Source organism: Panthera onca, chromosome A1 (genome assembly GCF_046562875.1).
Source record: "Panthera onca isolate mPanOnc1 chromosome A1, mPanOnc1 haplotype 2, whole genome shotgun sequence".
In the NCBI taxonomy this organism is placed as follows: domain Eukaryota; kingdom Metazoa; phylum Chordata; class Mammalia; order Carnivora; family Felidae; genus Panthera; species Panthera onca.
In genome coordinates this window covers 35,103,515-35,118,542 of record NC_138339.1, presented here as the reverse complement: position 1 = coordinate 35,118,542, position 15,028 = coordinate 35,103,515, and the positions used below count along the sequence as shown (strand labels likewise).

The window sequence follows — 15,028 nt, the reverse complement described above, 5'->3', positions numbered from 1 at the left end:
CCATGTAGCCAATTGACTTTCACAGAATGCATTTGTTGACTTTTACCAACTCTTGTGTCTGTCACCAACCTAGTGGTTGCAACTGATGAATGAGTGTGGTTCCCATGGGAATGTTGGCTGACATTTTTGTCTGCATTAACAAGTAAGACAAAACTGAAAGATGCATGTGAGAACCTCACTCATTATCAACAATGTGAGCAGCTGCTTCACTAAATCGGATGATAGTTTTCAAACACTATGAGAATATTTGCTCAGTTTTTTGTGATATTCACCACGTAACGGCTATAGACACAGCACACTTTTGAATTTAAGCTGCATTATTAATATTTTCTCCACCACTTTCTCAGGGCTGGACAATCAACAAAACAATACATGAAACCCAGATATGTTAGTATTTGTTGATTTCCACCGTGTAAATGCAACCATCATGATCAATTTCTAACTACCAAGGTTATGTCATTAACTATGGAGCTGGGAAGCCATGGACAGAAGCCCACCTTTACACGGTATTCCTAAAAACAGATAATAAGCATGGGTAATCTCAAGAGCATAGAAAATAAGCCGAATAAATTAGAGAGTTATAAATAATATAATTACCTTTGTTTCTAATATAATGTATTTTATTTTGGTGAAAAGTCATCATAGTTGGTATAATCCTCATTCAAATACAAACATTTTAAAACATTTAACATTGAGTAAGTACATCAACTGCACCAAAAGAGTGAGCTAAAAAATGGGCATGGGTTCCCATAAAGGTAGAAACCTGCCAAGTGCTTACCAATGGTACCGCCCAAAGCCATTGCTCCAGACATCTGGGCTAACAATTCTGGGGATGGGTTTAGTCCTCCGAGAGTGGCTGCCAGGCCTCCAGCCACCCCAATCATGCCCAATGCATTGCCAAGACGAGCTGTTCCCTGGGTGGAAAGGCCGGCCAGGGCACCAACACAGCACAGACCTGAGCCCAGATACATGATCTTTGCAAACAAAAGAGAAGAGCAGAGAGAAAGAGAGAGAGAGACAGAAAGACTATCAAAACTTTCAGTCTATTAGCATAGGGAGGACTTCTCTTGAGGAAACGTGATTTCCTAAGAACAACTTTCAATTCAGATAATAGAGGGCCCAATATGACTACTTCTTTGAATATTTCAATATATCTTTCTATCCATTAGGGATATTAACAAATTAAATACCTGAAATTCTACTTGCAGTTATACCATTTAGGTAAATTGGTTTCTTTTGTATTGGATGGCACGCACAAATGCATACAGAAGTTTAAACAGAGTTTAAATACCTAAGTTTAAACACAGTTATGGGCTCTAGACCTGACCAAACGCTGTAAAGGAGCCAATCCCTGACGTAGTAAATGCCAGGGACCATGCCCTATACTTTACTGAAGTTGTAAGTCAGTCCCATGAGATTCACAAAAGTTGAAAGAGTCATCATCCTCATGTTACAAGAGGAAACCAAAGTTTAAAGAGGTTATTACATAATTCTTCCAAGGTCAAATGATCAGAAAATAGCAAATCTGGGATTCAGACAAGGGTCTCCCTGACGTACCACTCCAACTGTTCTCAAAAAAGATTTTATTCAATCAACAAGTAAGAAACGCTGGGAACAGCGGAAACCAAGGGAGACACGATTTTCCTGCTGTCAGAGTAGATGCAATCACATGACAGTCATTGAAAAGTGATAAAAAAAAAAAATACTGAGTTCAGAACGAAATTGAGTCTCAATTATAATTATATTGAAACATGGAACTTTCAAAGTTCAACTTGATTATTTCTGCTTTTCTACATAACGTTTATTTTTAAACTGTCTTTTTTAAATGAATTGACATAACATCTTCTGCTTACAAAAGATGATGCACTGAATTTGTTGGGGGAGAAACAGAAAATTTTCAAAATTTTTTACTGATTATTTCACCATACCCCTACAACAATCCAGCCAGGTACATAAAGAGGATACTAATAACTTTCTTGACTCTTTTTACATGTAGAAAAACTGAGGGACAGACAGGGAAACCCATGTTAGCACATTCAGTTAGCAGGCAAATCTGTCACTAGAATCTGGGGTACGGATTCTTAGGGGATAGGAATGCTCCATTTGACCAAGATGTTTCTAGAGTTATTATTATATTTGCTTGTTAGAGCCTGAATTTTGATAACGATAATGTGAAATCTAGTTGGAAAGAAAACACAGTGGCAAAAATAAAAATTCTCAAGACAGCCTCTTACCTGTTCAATGTTATAGCCACTGTAGAGAGCTGCTAAATATCCTCCAACAAAGGTGCCAGCAGGGAGCAGATACAGGTAGTTGTATTCTGGGGGGTCCGTGGGACGCTTGAACATGTCCAGCATTCTCTGGGTCACCAGAAAGCCACCTTATCAAAGTAAATATAAAACAGAAAGAGGTATCTCATTTAGCAACATGATTTTTAAAGTGGTACACTTTTCCTATTTTAAGCGCATCTTTATCACCTAAGGATAAATATAATATTAAGTAACATTTTAGGAGCTCAAAATTAAGTCAGGCTATTACTCAAGCCAGTTCCCCTGAATGCAGGGAACCCTATATTCAAAAACAAAATTTGCGACCAGGGTGAAGCACCAACTCTTTCTGCGTGACTACAAGTAAACAGGCATTCAAACAGCTTGGGGACGCAAAAGATCAAAGGCTAGTAATTTTTTCTAATAAGTTATTCTGTTTGTTAAACCTATATTAAGTGATAAAAGAAAAAAAATGTCATATTAACAGGCACCAGATTTCTTGGACATATTAACTGATTTTTTGACACAAAATAGCATCAAATGAGTTTATACAAGTGATGGGCCAGGCTTTCAGTTTTCAGGAACACAGGCCAGGATAAGGCAAAAGGCTAAAATTTCATCTAAAAGTATACTCATTTAGAGATGTTACGGTGATAGCTACAAGTCAACTGAATTCAAAACTATGCATTCAATAACTTTCTGGTTAACCTGTAGCAAGACAATCATTCTGTTTGTTTATTTCGGGGCACAGCGAAAGAGGGTGTTCTTTTATCAAACGGTTTCTAAAAATTACAAGTGGGCAAAATAATTTTTCTTCACAGAGAGCATTTATGATCTGAGTGAGACCATTTTTAAAGGCACAATTAAATTCTTAAAATCAGAATGTCTAACACTCCAAATGTCTATATCGGTTTATATTTGCTTCTCATGTCTCCATTAAAAGTAGCACTGGGGGTGGGAGGGGGGGGGCACGCCTGGCTGATTCATTCAGAAGAGCATGGAACATGCAACTCTTGATCCTGGGGTCGTGAGTTCAAGTCCCACGTTGGGTATAGAGATCACATACATACATACACAAACAGCACCGTGGGTTCTTTTACCACCATTGCCATCGTACCTGCAATGTTGACTGAGGAAATAAATGTAGCAAGAGCAGCAAGGCCCTGAGAAGTTGTGGAAGGATACAAATGTCCTCCCATCAGTGCCAACCCACCAACTGCAGTCAACCCTAAGAAGAAAGAATCAAGATGGTGAACAGGCATAGTGACACAGCCACACCCAATTCATAGCTGCAGGATCTCACATGTACAGACACAACACTGTCACTCAAGTACTATTGTGGGCCAAAAGCTAACAAATGTTTTTCCTCTTGCATAAAAATTCAGGCTTCCTTTAACTTTCTAGCTCTGTTCCCCCGATAAAGATATAAATCAATAACGTTATCAAAAAGTGGATAAACTGCTTCTGAACTGGAAGTAACTTGGCACGAACTATAAATACATGATGGTGGAGCCGTAACTTTGAACTTTCCAGAGTACAGTGCCTCTGGGAATGAGACATGTTCCGTGCAGAGACCCCGGACGCTGGGCCTCCAGCACTGCTGTCAGGGCTGTGCACTGGTGCCATGAGACTTCCAAGCCAGGGCAGGTCCAGGGCGGGTCTCATTCCTAGATCTGAGCCATCACAGGGGGCCAAAGAGACCAGCTCCTGGACAACTGTGTGGACCGCCACACAGACCACCAACAAGACTCACACCAAAAAGAAATGCCTGATGCTACTCTGGCTGGCCAGCTGGGCTTCCTGTTCCAAAGCCTTCATGGTGAACCTGAGGATAGGTATGGCTTGCTGCGCGCAGACTTGCTGAGCTGAATGTTTAGACGAATCTAAGAAGAGCTCCTAACGGATGTTGCAACTATAATTCTGTGAAACAGTGGTTTTCAAATTATATCACAGGAATCCCTTCTTTAAAGGCAGTTGTAGGGGCGCCTGGGTGGCTCGGTAGGTTGAGCGTCCGACTTCAGCTCAGGTCAAGATCTCACGGTTTGTGAGTTCAAACCCCACGTCGGGCTCTGCGCTGACAGCTCAGAGCCTGGAGCCTGCTGTAGATTCTGTGTCTCTCTCTCTCTCTGCCCTTCCCCTACTCGTCCTCTGTATCTCTCTCTCTCAAAAGTAAAAATAAACATTAAAAAAAATTTTTTAATAAATAAATAAAAATAAAGGAAATTATAATTGAAAGAAATAACAATGGTTCTGCACTGCTTGAGATGGGAGCAGCCTGAAGGCCTGACACTTACTTGCTCAGCCCCTTACTTCTGGCCCCACTCTTGCCCCTGTGGGAGCCCAAATCACCACAACCACCGCCTCAGATGCCAAGCCATACAATTTGTAAACAAAGACTTTATAAACCTCACTGAAAGCGGCTGGAGAATTGAACAGCCCATGAAAACCTAAGATGAGGGAAATCAAGAGAGGACCAAACCTGAGATTGCATTAGTCACAGACATCAGTGGTGAGTGGAGAGCAGGGGTCACTCCCCAGACAGTGTGGTAGCCCACGATGCCGGCCAAGCCAAAAGTGGTCACCATCTGGGAAAAGGCTAAATTGGGCGCCGCAAGGCCCAAACCCAGAATCCCAGTGAGACCTACAGAAAGAGAAGAGTGTGAACTGACATCCAATTAATTGCCTCAAGATTAAAAGCACACACACGCACGCACACACACACAAGCATGTGAAATAGTCAATCCTTTTAAATTCTGCACCCAATAATGAGATTTGCCAATAATGAGATTTTTTACACATTTCATGATGGGAGTGGGGGGGGGGGGGGGGGGGTTAAAGGTATTATGAACAAACTCAACTTCCTGACTGCCACCTCTCAAAATAAAACAAGCTATAAAGATCTAGTAGAATTTATGAGTCACCTGAATAACAGTTTCCCCATTGTCCTCTTCCCTGTTTTAATTTCCATTGACAATGCCACATGTGTTTATACGAGTGCTTCTGTTCCAGAATTACAGACCTATACAGATCTACCAAAAAGCATTTCTACTTGGGCAAGACACAACCTTTACAAGACAGGACTTTTTTGAAGCCAATTTCATGTCACTCAGATTTGGCTAAGGAAGAGGGATTTTAAAAGAGTAGGAAGGATTTCATTCACTCCAGCACCTCCCCAAAACATATGGCTTCCACCCACCCGGGACAGAAGTTTTGCAATTGCTCCTGAATCTGGACTGGACTGCTGGCCAGGGCAGTCAGCTCCAGCCTCAACACCAAGTCAGCAAACAGGATTTTACAAAGAAAAGGAAAAAAAAAAAAAAAAAAAAACAAATTAAATTAAGAATGTGCAGAATACAAAGTCAGCTCTGAACATACATCTTTAATTATTGCCTTTCTTAATAGCAAACATGTGGATGGCTGTTCTGCAACAGAAGGGTTACCTAGTGGTCAGTAAAAATAATGCTAATGGGGGACCAGGGAGCTGGAATTCAACTTTCTGAAATAAGGTATTTTTTTTCCTTGTTATGAACTACTTCTTTCTAAGTGGCACAGCTAGAACATCTAGAAATTGACATTAAGTTTACTTTAAATCATGTAATAAGACTGCAGTTTTAATTTATATTTCCCTACCCACATATAAAATTTCCAGGGTTCCAATGCATGGCCCATTAACCATCTGGAGGTAGAGTTAGAATATTGTTTTGTGTTCTAGCTAAACATCAGAGAAGCTGTATAGAGCTGTGGTGAATACATTTCATGGGGCGCCTGGGTGGCTCAATCTAACTCTTGAGTTCAGCTCAGGTCATGATCTCATGGTTTGTGAGATGGGCCCCACTTCGGGCTCTGCACTGACAGGGTGAAAAGCCTACTTGGGATTCTCTCTTTGCCCCTCCCTGACTCACATGCACTCTCACTCCCTTGAGCTCTCTCTCTCAAAATAAATAAATAAGCTTAAAAAATATATATATGGTTTCATAAGCCAGAATGCCTCGTTCAAATCCTGGGTCTACTGCTCCTTAGCTGTGTGATCTCAGGCAAGTTACTTAACTTGTCTGTGCTATAGTATCTTCATCTGTAAAATTATTAACCTTCTCTGTCCTCAGCTGGAAAACGAAAATAATAAATAATATGTGCACCTCACTGAGGTCTTGTAAGAAGTAAATAAGTTAAGGCATATGAAGTGTTTAGTGCAATGCTTAGCACTCATTAAAGGACTACATTAATCGAGAAGCACTAAAGTATCCATCTTTTGTTGGGCACCTAAGATAAAAATCACATATCTGAAGGTTTTTTTAATCAACTATTTAACAAACTAATGTCTTTTCTATAACATATTTAATAATGTCAAATATGCTATTTCTATAGTCTTTGTAACAGAGGAAAAAGAAGAGAAAGAGAAAAAAAAGGAAAAAAAAGTAAATCATATTCTTTGAAGAATACTATTCAAATAGATTCCTAACACACATGTAAAAGAAAAATACTTGTTTTTATTATTACGGAGGAAGTTTAAGGTAAAGAAAAACAAGTATATGGCCATCCTTTTATTCACTAGAATATGCTATTGTCATATCTATTAAAATGCAATAAACCTTGACTTAACACAAAACAAACCTAGAAAAACAAACCATCATATATGCCTCATTCTATTTCCTGACAAATCTCAAAGAGAAATGGAAATTTACAATCTTTCCAAAAATCCTCTGCAGGTACAATATAATAAGCTGGTTTCTTTTTTTCTTTGACAAGTAAGTGCAAGTCGGGACATGGCCCCATTTATTCACCATGTTCAGAACTAGAGGCTCTTCAGTCATTTTGCTGAGACTTGCTCTTTATTCAAGGAGAGTTACACATTTCGCTTTCAAACATCTGGGCTCGCATGGGAATTTGGAGAATGCTGAGGCTACAAGAATTGTGTGCCTTGTCTGGTCCTTAATTCTTTCTAGTTTGCTTTTCTTTTTGCTTTGGCTCTAAGTAGATCTAAATATTTTTAATTCATTCTATGAGAGAAACCAATTTAAAACCAAATGACCATATTTCAAACTCAAATAATTCATACCCAGAATGAATATTTATCACTCTTTTACAGTGACTGCTTAATGTTTTCGTTAAGATGAACTGAAAAGCAGAGAATTTGTGTTCAATTGTAAAGAAAGAAATGAAAATTTAAAACCTGAATTTTTTTACTAGGTAAATAACTAGGATGTTAGACAAACATTCAAGGGCTCTATCTGTATCGTACTGCTGATTCTTCAATGCAAACGTTTGGTTTCCTAGGCTTCCCTGATGTGCAGATGATCACAAGTGATGTTTTACAACCCACGAAGATAGATAAATAAGGAACTACATTTACGGGCACTTAACACCAACACAATCCAACACACATCACTACTCGATATATTTGATGGAAGATAAAGCTATTAACAGCTATATTTTAAATGTTTTCTATGAAAGAAAAGCATTAACAGCCTGTATATGCTTTCACACACATTCATTCCAGTATCTGGCGAGCACCTGTATAATGCCACAGAGGTGAGACAAGTAACACGTTTATGAAAACTCGCTTCTAACAGGCCCACTTCCTAATGGAATCCAAAGGAGAACAGCATTTCGTTCGCTAATTTTGACAACTGATACATTTCTTACAAAATCCAAATAATTAGGACTCAACCCTAAGGAAGGGGGTCCTCACCTGCTGTATATGCAGAAGCCGTAGTCATGGTCTTCCTCAAGGGGGTGACCGTAGCTGCTTTTTCAGCTTCCAGCTCAGCCACTGTCTTCGGTTTTACTGGGGCACCTTGAGGAATATTTTTCGGGGTGGGAGCGGGAAAAATCACTTCTCCATCCTAACAGAAATTAGAAAAACAATGCTAAAAGTCAATCCAGCATTTCAAAAACACAGAAGATGACAGTGCTGGCGGGGGGGGGGGGGGGGGGGGCGGGAAACAGCTGTTCTTTTAAATATAATTTTTCTGGGCCTCCTGGGTGGCTCAGTCGGCCAAGTGTCCGACTTCAGCTCATGTCATGATTTCATGGTCCGCGGGTTTGAGCCTCACATCAGGCTCTGTGCTGACAGCTCAGAGCCTAGAGACCTCTTCAGATTCTATGTCCTTCTCTCTGTCCCTTCCCTTGCTCGTGCTTGGTCTCTCTCAAAAATAAATAAACATTAAAGAAAATTAAATACCATTTTTCTTTTAAGATTTTTTTTTTTTATTTTAGAGAGAGAAAGAACACAAGCACATGTGTGAGCAGGGGAGGGGCAGAGGGAGGAAGAGAGAGAATCCCAAGCAGGCTCCACACCCAGCGGGCAGCCCAACTCAGGGCTCAATCCCGCATCCTTGGGACCACAACCTGTGCCAAAATCAAGAGTCAGATAGATGCTCAACTTCCTGAACCGCCCAGGTGCCCCTAAAGATTTTATTTTAAGTTATCTCTACACACAACACATACATTTGTAATGAAAATGCAGGAAGGATTGGGTCTCTTACCTTCATCACTACAGTTCCTCTAATGACATGACCCATTGTACCAAAATCAAAGTCGTCTTTCACTTCAAAATAAAAGTTATCTTTGTCAGGGCTGATGGCCTTCAGGAGCTTGGTGATGTTGTTGGAATAGAGGGTGCTGGCCTGAGTGGCCATTCGGCTGGGAAGGTCTGTGTAGCCGATGTGAGTAACTCCCTATGTGAACAAAAATATATAGTCTGAAAGGTCTAATCCGGTCTGTTCACCTTCCTGCTTGCAGTCATAGCCAAGGCTAAGCTGTGAAATTATGATCTTTGTAAATATGCACACATCTCACAAACAAACAGTATATTTCAAAAAGAGCTTTAAATGTGCCTATTTTTAATTTTAAAAAATTTCAGGCCTCAGTTTCTCTGAACACTTTGAGCTTTGAGGCATAAATACTCTCTTGCAAGTCACTATGGTGAGCCATGGGACATTGTCCACAGAGAGAAGCAGCTGTTTCCTATACCTTGTGAACGTAAAGTTCTCCTGGCTTCGTGGTTTCAAAGTTTCCGCCAGCCTCAGCAGCTAAATCCACAACAACTGAACCTTCCTTCATTGACTCAATCATTTCTTTACTAAATAAAACTGGGGCTTTTTTACCTAATAAAATGGAAAGAAAACAGAACAAATTATATTATACTTTTTTAAACTCTATTTTCTAATTATTACAGTAGTCTCTGGAGGCTCAAAAATGTAACATCTGAAATTTAACTCTTTCAAGAGACCCAAAAGTCTATACACAGGTGGAAATGGTCATCCTCCTCAGGAAGAAATATGGTTAGTACAAACTGCAAAGCCGATATGCGGGAGGGAGACGTGTGGCTAATAAGCCAGCCTTTCCGTTTACTTACTCAGCATGGAAATCTCAGCATGGCTCTTCCCCACTGATTTACATTAAGCACCACTCATGAAGACACAACCATTTGCCTGGGTTTTTTTTTTTTTTTAATGCATAATAAGCTATTAAGGAAACTATGTGCACCTGAACTGGACAATCCATAAAGATCACAAAAGTCAAGGGGAATACTCACTAGCAATTTACCAAATTAAAAAATGGAATATTTTCAAACATCTTAGCAAATCTCACCAGATTTTCCAACATGTTAAATTAATCTACCTTCATTTAACACAGGATAACTTCAGGGAGAGACAGAGAAATGCCATGAAATGAAAACAATAGGAAATCCCAACCTGGGATTGGGATTGGAAATCACTCATACACTTTTATTTCCCCCAACACTATTCTGCCTCTGATGAGTCAAGCCCTATACCTGGTGCTCAGAATATACTGATAGATAAACAGAAAAGATCCCTGTTCTTATGGAACACTCTAGTTATGAGACAGTTCACATTTTAAATTCATTCACTAATTCTTACATAGAAGATAAAGCATCAACCTAACGTATTAGTATGTTCAAAGGGGGCCCACAATGTCAGTATATTACCGTGTTCAAGTTTCATAAAACAATAAATACCTAAGCCAAAAGACAAAGGACATAAACTTGTGAGATTGGTAGTAGGAAAGTAGAGAGTTAATAGCCTAATTATCTTTATCTTCTCCTCTTTTAGTAAGTTTTCAACTCTGTGTTTACAGAATTTTAGTAAAAGTACTATCAATTTTATAAATGAAAATTAATTTCAAATGAAATTTCCATTATAATAATAATCTGTTTTTCAATCTTCTTGATTGGAACACATATGGGTTTAAAAAAAGAAAACTAGGTGTGCGAGGCGAGTGGAGCCAGTGTCGAGACCAGAAGCCGAACTCGGGATCTGACAAGATGGCCGGGCTGCCCCGCAGGATTATCAAGGAAACCCAGCATTTGCTGGCGGAACCAGTTCCTGGCATTAAAGCAGAACCTGACAAAAGCAACGCCCATTATTTTCATGTGGTCATTGCTGGCCCCCAGGATTCCCCCTTTGAGGGAGGGACTTTTAAACGTCAACTATTCCTTCCAGAAGAATACCCAATGGCAGCCCCTAAAGTACGTTTCATGAGCAAAATTTATCATGCTAATGTAGACAAGTTGGGAAGAGTATGTTTAGATACTTTGAAAGATAAGTGGTCCCCAGCACTGCAGAGTCGCACAGTTCTGCTATCGATCCAGGCATTGTTAAGTGCTCCCAATCCAGATGATCCATTAGCAAATGATAGAGCAGTGGAAGACCAACGAAGCCCAAGCAACAGAAACGGCTAGAGCATGGATAGGCTATATGCCATGAATAATATTTAAAATCGATCTGATCATCAAGTGTGCATCACTTCTCCTGTTCTGCCAAGACTTCTTCCTTTTTTGTTTGCATTTAATGGACACAGTCTTAGAAACATTACAGAATAAAAGCCCAGACATCTTCAGTCCTTTGGTGATTAAATGCACATTAGCAAATCTATGTCTTGTCCTGATCACTGTTGTAAAGCATGAGCAGAGGCTAGAAGTACCATCTGGATTGTTGTGAAACGTTTAAAAGCAGTGGCCCCTCTCTGCTTTTATTCATTTCCCCAATAGTGGTTAAAGTATAAAGCACTGTGAATGAAGGTAGTGGTCAGGGTTAGCTGCAAGGGGTGTGGGTGTTTTCTCTTTATTATCTTTTTTTTGGTGGCGGGGGGAGAGGTAGTTTTAATTTTATGGGCTCCTTTCCCCCTTTTTATGGTGATCTAATTGCATTGGATAAAAGCATCTAACCAGTTCTTCAGAATATGCTCTCTAGCCAAGTCTAAGTTTATTTAGATGCTGTAGATGGACAAGCTTGATTGTTTGAACCAAAATGGGAACATTAAACAGACATCACAGCTCTAATAACATTGTGACTTTGCTGTCAAGTGTAGAATCCTTCCTTCAAAAAAACCTTGTGACCATTTTGTATGGCTTATCTGGAAACTTCTGTAAATCTTATGTTATAGTAAAATATTTTTTGTTATTCTACTTTGCTTTGTACAGTTTATTTTACTGTCTCATTTTCCCAATGTGACAATCGTATTTAAAAATTAAAACTGATGGAACATTCTGTTTTGGTCTTCACCATCTGACAAGTCGAATGACAAGAGGTGGATTTTGCCCATTTCTTTTCACCGATGCAAACTTGTGTTAAGATATCACTGAATGGAGTATTTATAAGCTGTCCCTGAGCATGCATAAAGCATTGGTATCTGATATTTTTTTTACCTCCTAGAAATTTGAAATATGTATTGTCTGATTAGTTAGATGATCATTAGTGTCTTGCCATGATGTCTGAAAATTACTGTACAGGAGAGTCACAGCAAAGCAGCCGTTGTGACTGGCTTTGCGCAGGACTCATATGTTGTGCCACATTTGTTTGTCTGGCATTTCGGGTATGACCTCTTTCTTAGTTTTTGTCTGAAAACTCCATGTGTGACCACTGGTGTATGATACTATTAGGAAACACCAATCTGATAACCATCTGGGGTTTGCAGAGACATTTATGAGTCTTCCTTGTAGACCTCACTAGCAGACCTCAAGCAACCAACTTCACAAGTGTCATCCGAAAGGTTTCTTCCTTTGTGAACATCAAATCCTCAGTTCATGATTCTTATTTTCATCCTTCAGTATTTGCTCTGAGAGCTATTGCTTGATATTCAGTAATTTTTTCTGCATTGATAGAGTTCCTCTCCTCAGAAAAACTGTTCTTTCCCACCCGTTTCCGTATCTAATTTCTGATCCTTGTTATTTTTAAGACATCAGTGTAGCCAGTCCTAAGTATGTAAATGTTAACCTGTGTTGGAACCTTTGTCTTGCAATTTAAGGTAATGGATATTGTAGCCCATCTGAGTTTCCCCTACTCTTTATTCTCATAACGTCTGGAGTTTCTTCAGAATGTGGTGTATTTTGTTATGCTTCTATGTAAGATGAAGAATTATCTATTAAAATTACATTTTCGACATAAAAAAAATAAAAGAAAAAAGAAAAAGAAATATTTTTGGTACTTGTGGGGGAAAAAAGCTGAAAAGATAACAAATCGGTATTTATATAGTACCTCCCTCTTTCTCAATGCCAACTTTATACTTCCAAGATAAAGTCCAAATTCTAAGCCTCCTATTACTGAAGGCCTTCCTCCCTGGGTCTAATCACTCTCACATTCTCTCTCATTACCGCCCCACTGGACCTCCTGCTCCAGCCACACAGGGGTAGCTAGCTGCCACACAGTTTGTCGGATAATCTTTTGAGTTTCCAAGAAAGAGCAAGAATAAGGAGATATTTTCCCCAAAGACAATACTCTGACATCCTGGTGGTTTCATCATTTCTCAAAATTCTCTGGAAATACTCCTTTCATCTACTCTCCCCACTACAGTCCAACAAAAGCTTGAATATTTAAACTTTATTAAACATAACAATCTGGGGATGCAAACCACATACATTTGAGGACTCTTCCCCCCCCCCCCAAAAAAGGTTATGCTGCTCAGCTCTGCAGTAATTTAAAGCTACAGATCATATAGGTGCATCCACATAAAGTGGCAAATTTAAAGCGCTAATGTGTGCTTTCTAGGTATTTACCATCATCCCCCTTCCTCTTCTCTAGTCCAGAGCCTCTTTTCCATTAACCAGCCTCTTGTTTGCTACAGCTTTTCCTCACACCTTACCTGTACCCTCCAGTCTCAGATTGATGTGCCTTTAACTGCAATTTGGACCCAGGCCCACCCCCTTTGACTTCTAACTGCACTAACTGTATAGCCATCAACTTCACAAGTTTGATTTGGCATCTAATTAATTCCTCCTGCCTTAAAAATTCTGGATTCCTTCTTTTTAAGGATCAATTCCAGGACTGTAACCCTACTGACTTTACAAGACCTCAAGTGGCCAAAACCATTTAGGCTCCCTAGAAAAAATCCTATATATTACCTATTTGTCTTTGATTTTACTCACTCAACCTTCACAAAACAATTATGCAGTGGCTGACACAACTTTAATGCACACACACATACATACACACTGGCATCTTAACAAAAATAATAAATATTCTGTCCATATTGTCACTCTGAAATTCAATCACTTTTGAAAGGATAGGATATTCTTTCACATAATTTATTAAGTGTACAGTCAAATAACTAGAGGATGAGTTAAAATTTAAGTCACAGAGGAATATTTAAGATACGATAAATTATTACAGATAAAAAGCACACAACAAAATAGTATGTATATACTACTGCCATTTGGTAAAAAAATTTCACATACATATTTATGAGTGTTTCGTATGTATTTTTATATATACATATACTATAATATACTACATATCTTATATAGTTTCTAGTAAATTCTATATAGTATAACATTTAACCATACCAGGATATCTTTAAATGCTAAGAATATTTTCTTCTTTGTGCTTTTCCTTATCTCACAAATTTTCTATAAGAGCTAGTTTTAATTTGGGCACCTGGGTGGCTCAGTGGGTTAAGTGCCCAACTCTTGAGTTGGGCTCAGGTCATGATCTTGCAGTTAGTAAGCTTGAGCCCCAGACTGGGCTCTGTGCTGATGGCACAGAGCCTGTTTGGGATTCTCTCTCTTCCCTCTTTCTGCTCCTCGCCTGCTCATGCTCTCTCTCAAAATAAATAAATAAAACAAATTTAAGAGCTAGTTTTAATTTTATAATTTAAAAAATCAATAAAGGCTACAGGGAATACAATGATGAATAGAACAGTACAGCTGGCTTTTAAGCATTCACATGTGGATTAATTTTTTTTTAATTCTGGAAGTGTAGAAATGAAAATTGAAAACAGAAGGGGAAAAAATAGAGCCAAAAGAGGAGCAGGGTAATACATAAAAGTTCCAAATGAGAAAATCCTCAAAAGAATAGTTCAAGAGGAGGAAAGACTGAGAAGGAAATTTCAAAATACTATCTTACCCTGATGTCCTCCTAGGGCAAAAATGTAATACATGATAATGTGGCATCACAAAATGGAAGCAACAAAACGAATAAGATGATTAGTTAGTTATGGAGGGGTGAATCTACTACCAGACTTCAAATTAAACTTTAAACTCTATACATCAGAATGAATTATAAAAAAATCAACCCTTGGGGTACCTGGGTGGCTCAGTAGGAAGAGCATAAGACTGTTGATCTTGGAGTCATGAGTTTGAGCCCCACACTGGGTATAGAGATCCCTCAAAACAAATAAAAATTTTTAAAAAGAGAATCAACCCAAAAAGGAAGAGAGAAGAAAGAGAACCTTGGTGAATAGCCCTCTAGTCTTTGGATTAAAAAGTATTTTCTTGGGTGCCTTGGTGACTCAGTCACTTAAGC

The 15,028-nt window shown here is 39.0% G+C and overlaps 1 protein-coding gene and 1 pseudogene across 3 annotated transcripts in view; one reads left to right on the top strand and one right to left on the bottom strand.

Annotated features, from left to right (window-relative positions):
- Positions 1-15,028, bottom strand: part of NNT (nicotinamide nucleotide transhydrogenase) — a 95,934-nt gene that overhangs the window by 38,458 nt on the left and 42,448 nt on the right. For all 3 annotated transcript variants that reach the window (XM_078445427.2, XM_078445429.2, XM_078445426.2), the window contains exons 8-14: positions 9,240-9,373; positions 8,753-8,944; positions 7,957-8,110; positions 4,747-4,908; positions 3,385-3,495; positions 2,235-2,380; positions 779-974 (exon numbers count right to left, since the gene is read on the bottom strand). In XM_078445427.2, the coding sequence (XP_078301553.1) occupies positions 779-974; positions 2,235-2,380; positions 3,385-3,495; positions 4,747-4,908; positions 7,957-8,110; positions 8,753-8,944; positions 9,240-9,373 (1,095 nt within the window). The remainder of the gene's footprint in view (positions 1-778; positions 975-2,234; positions 2,381-3,384; positions 3,496-4,746; positions 4,909-7,956; positions 8,111-8,752; positions 8,945-9,239; positions 9,374-15,028) is intronic.
- Positions 10,455-11,164, top strand: LOC132674726 (ubiquitin-conjugating enzyme E2 N pseudogene; annotated as a pseudogene).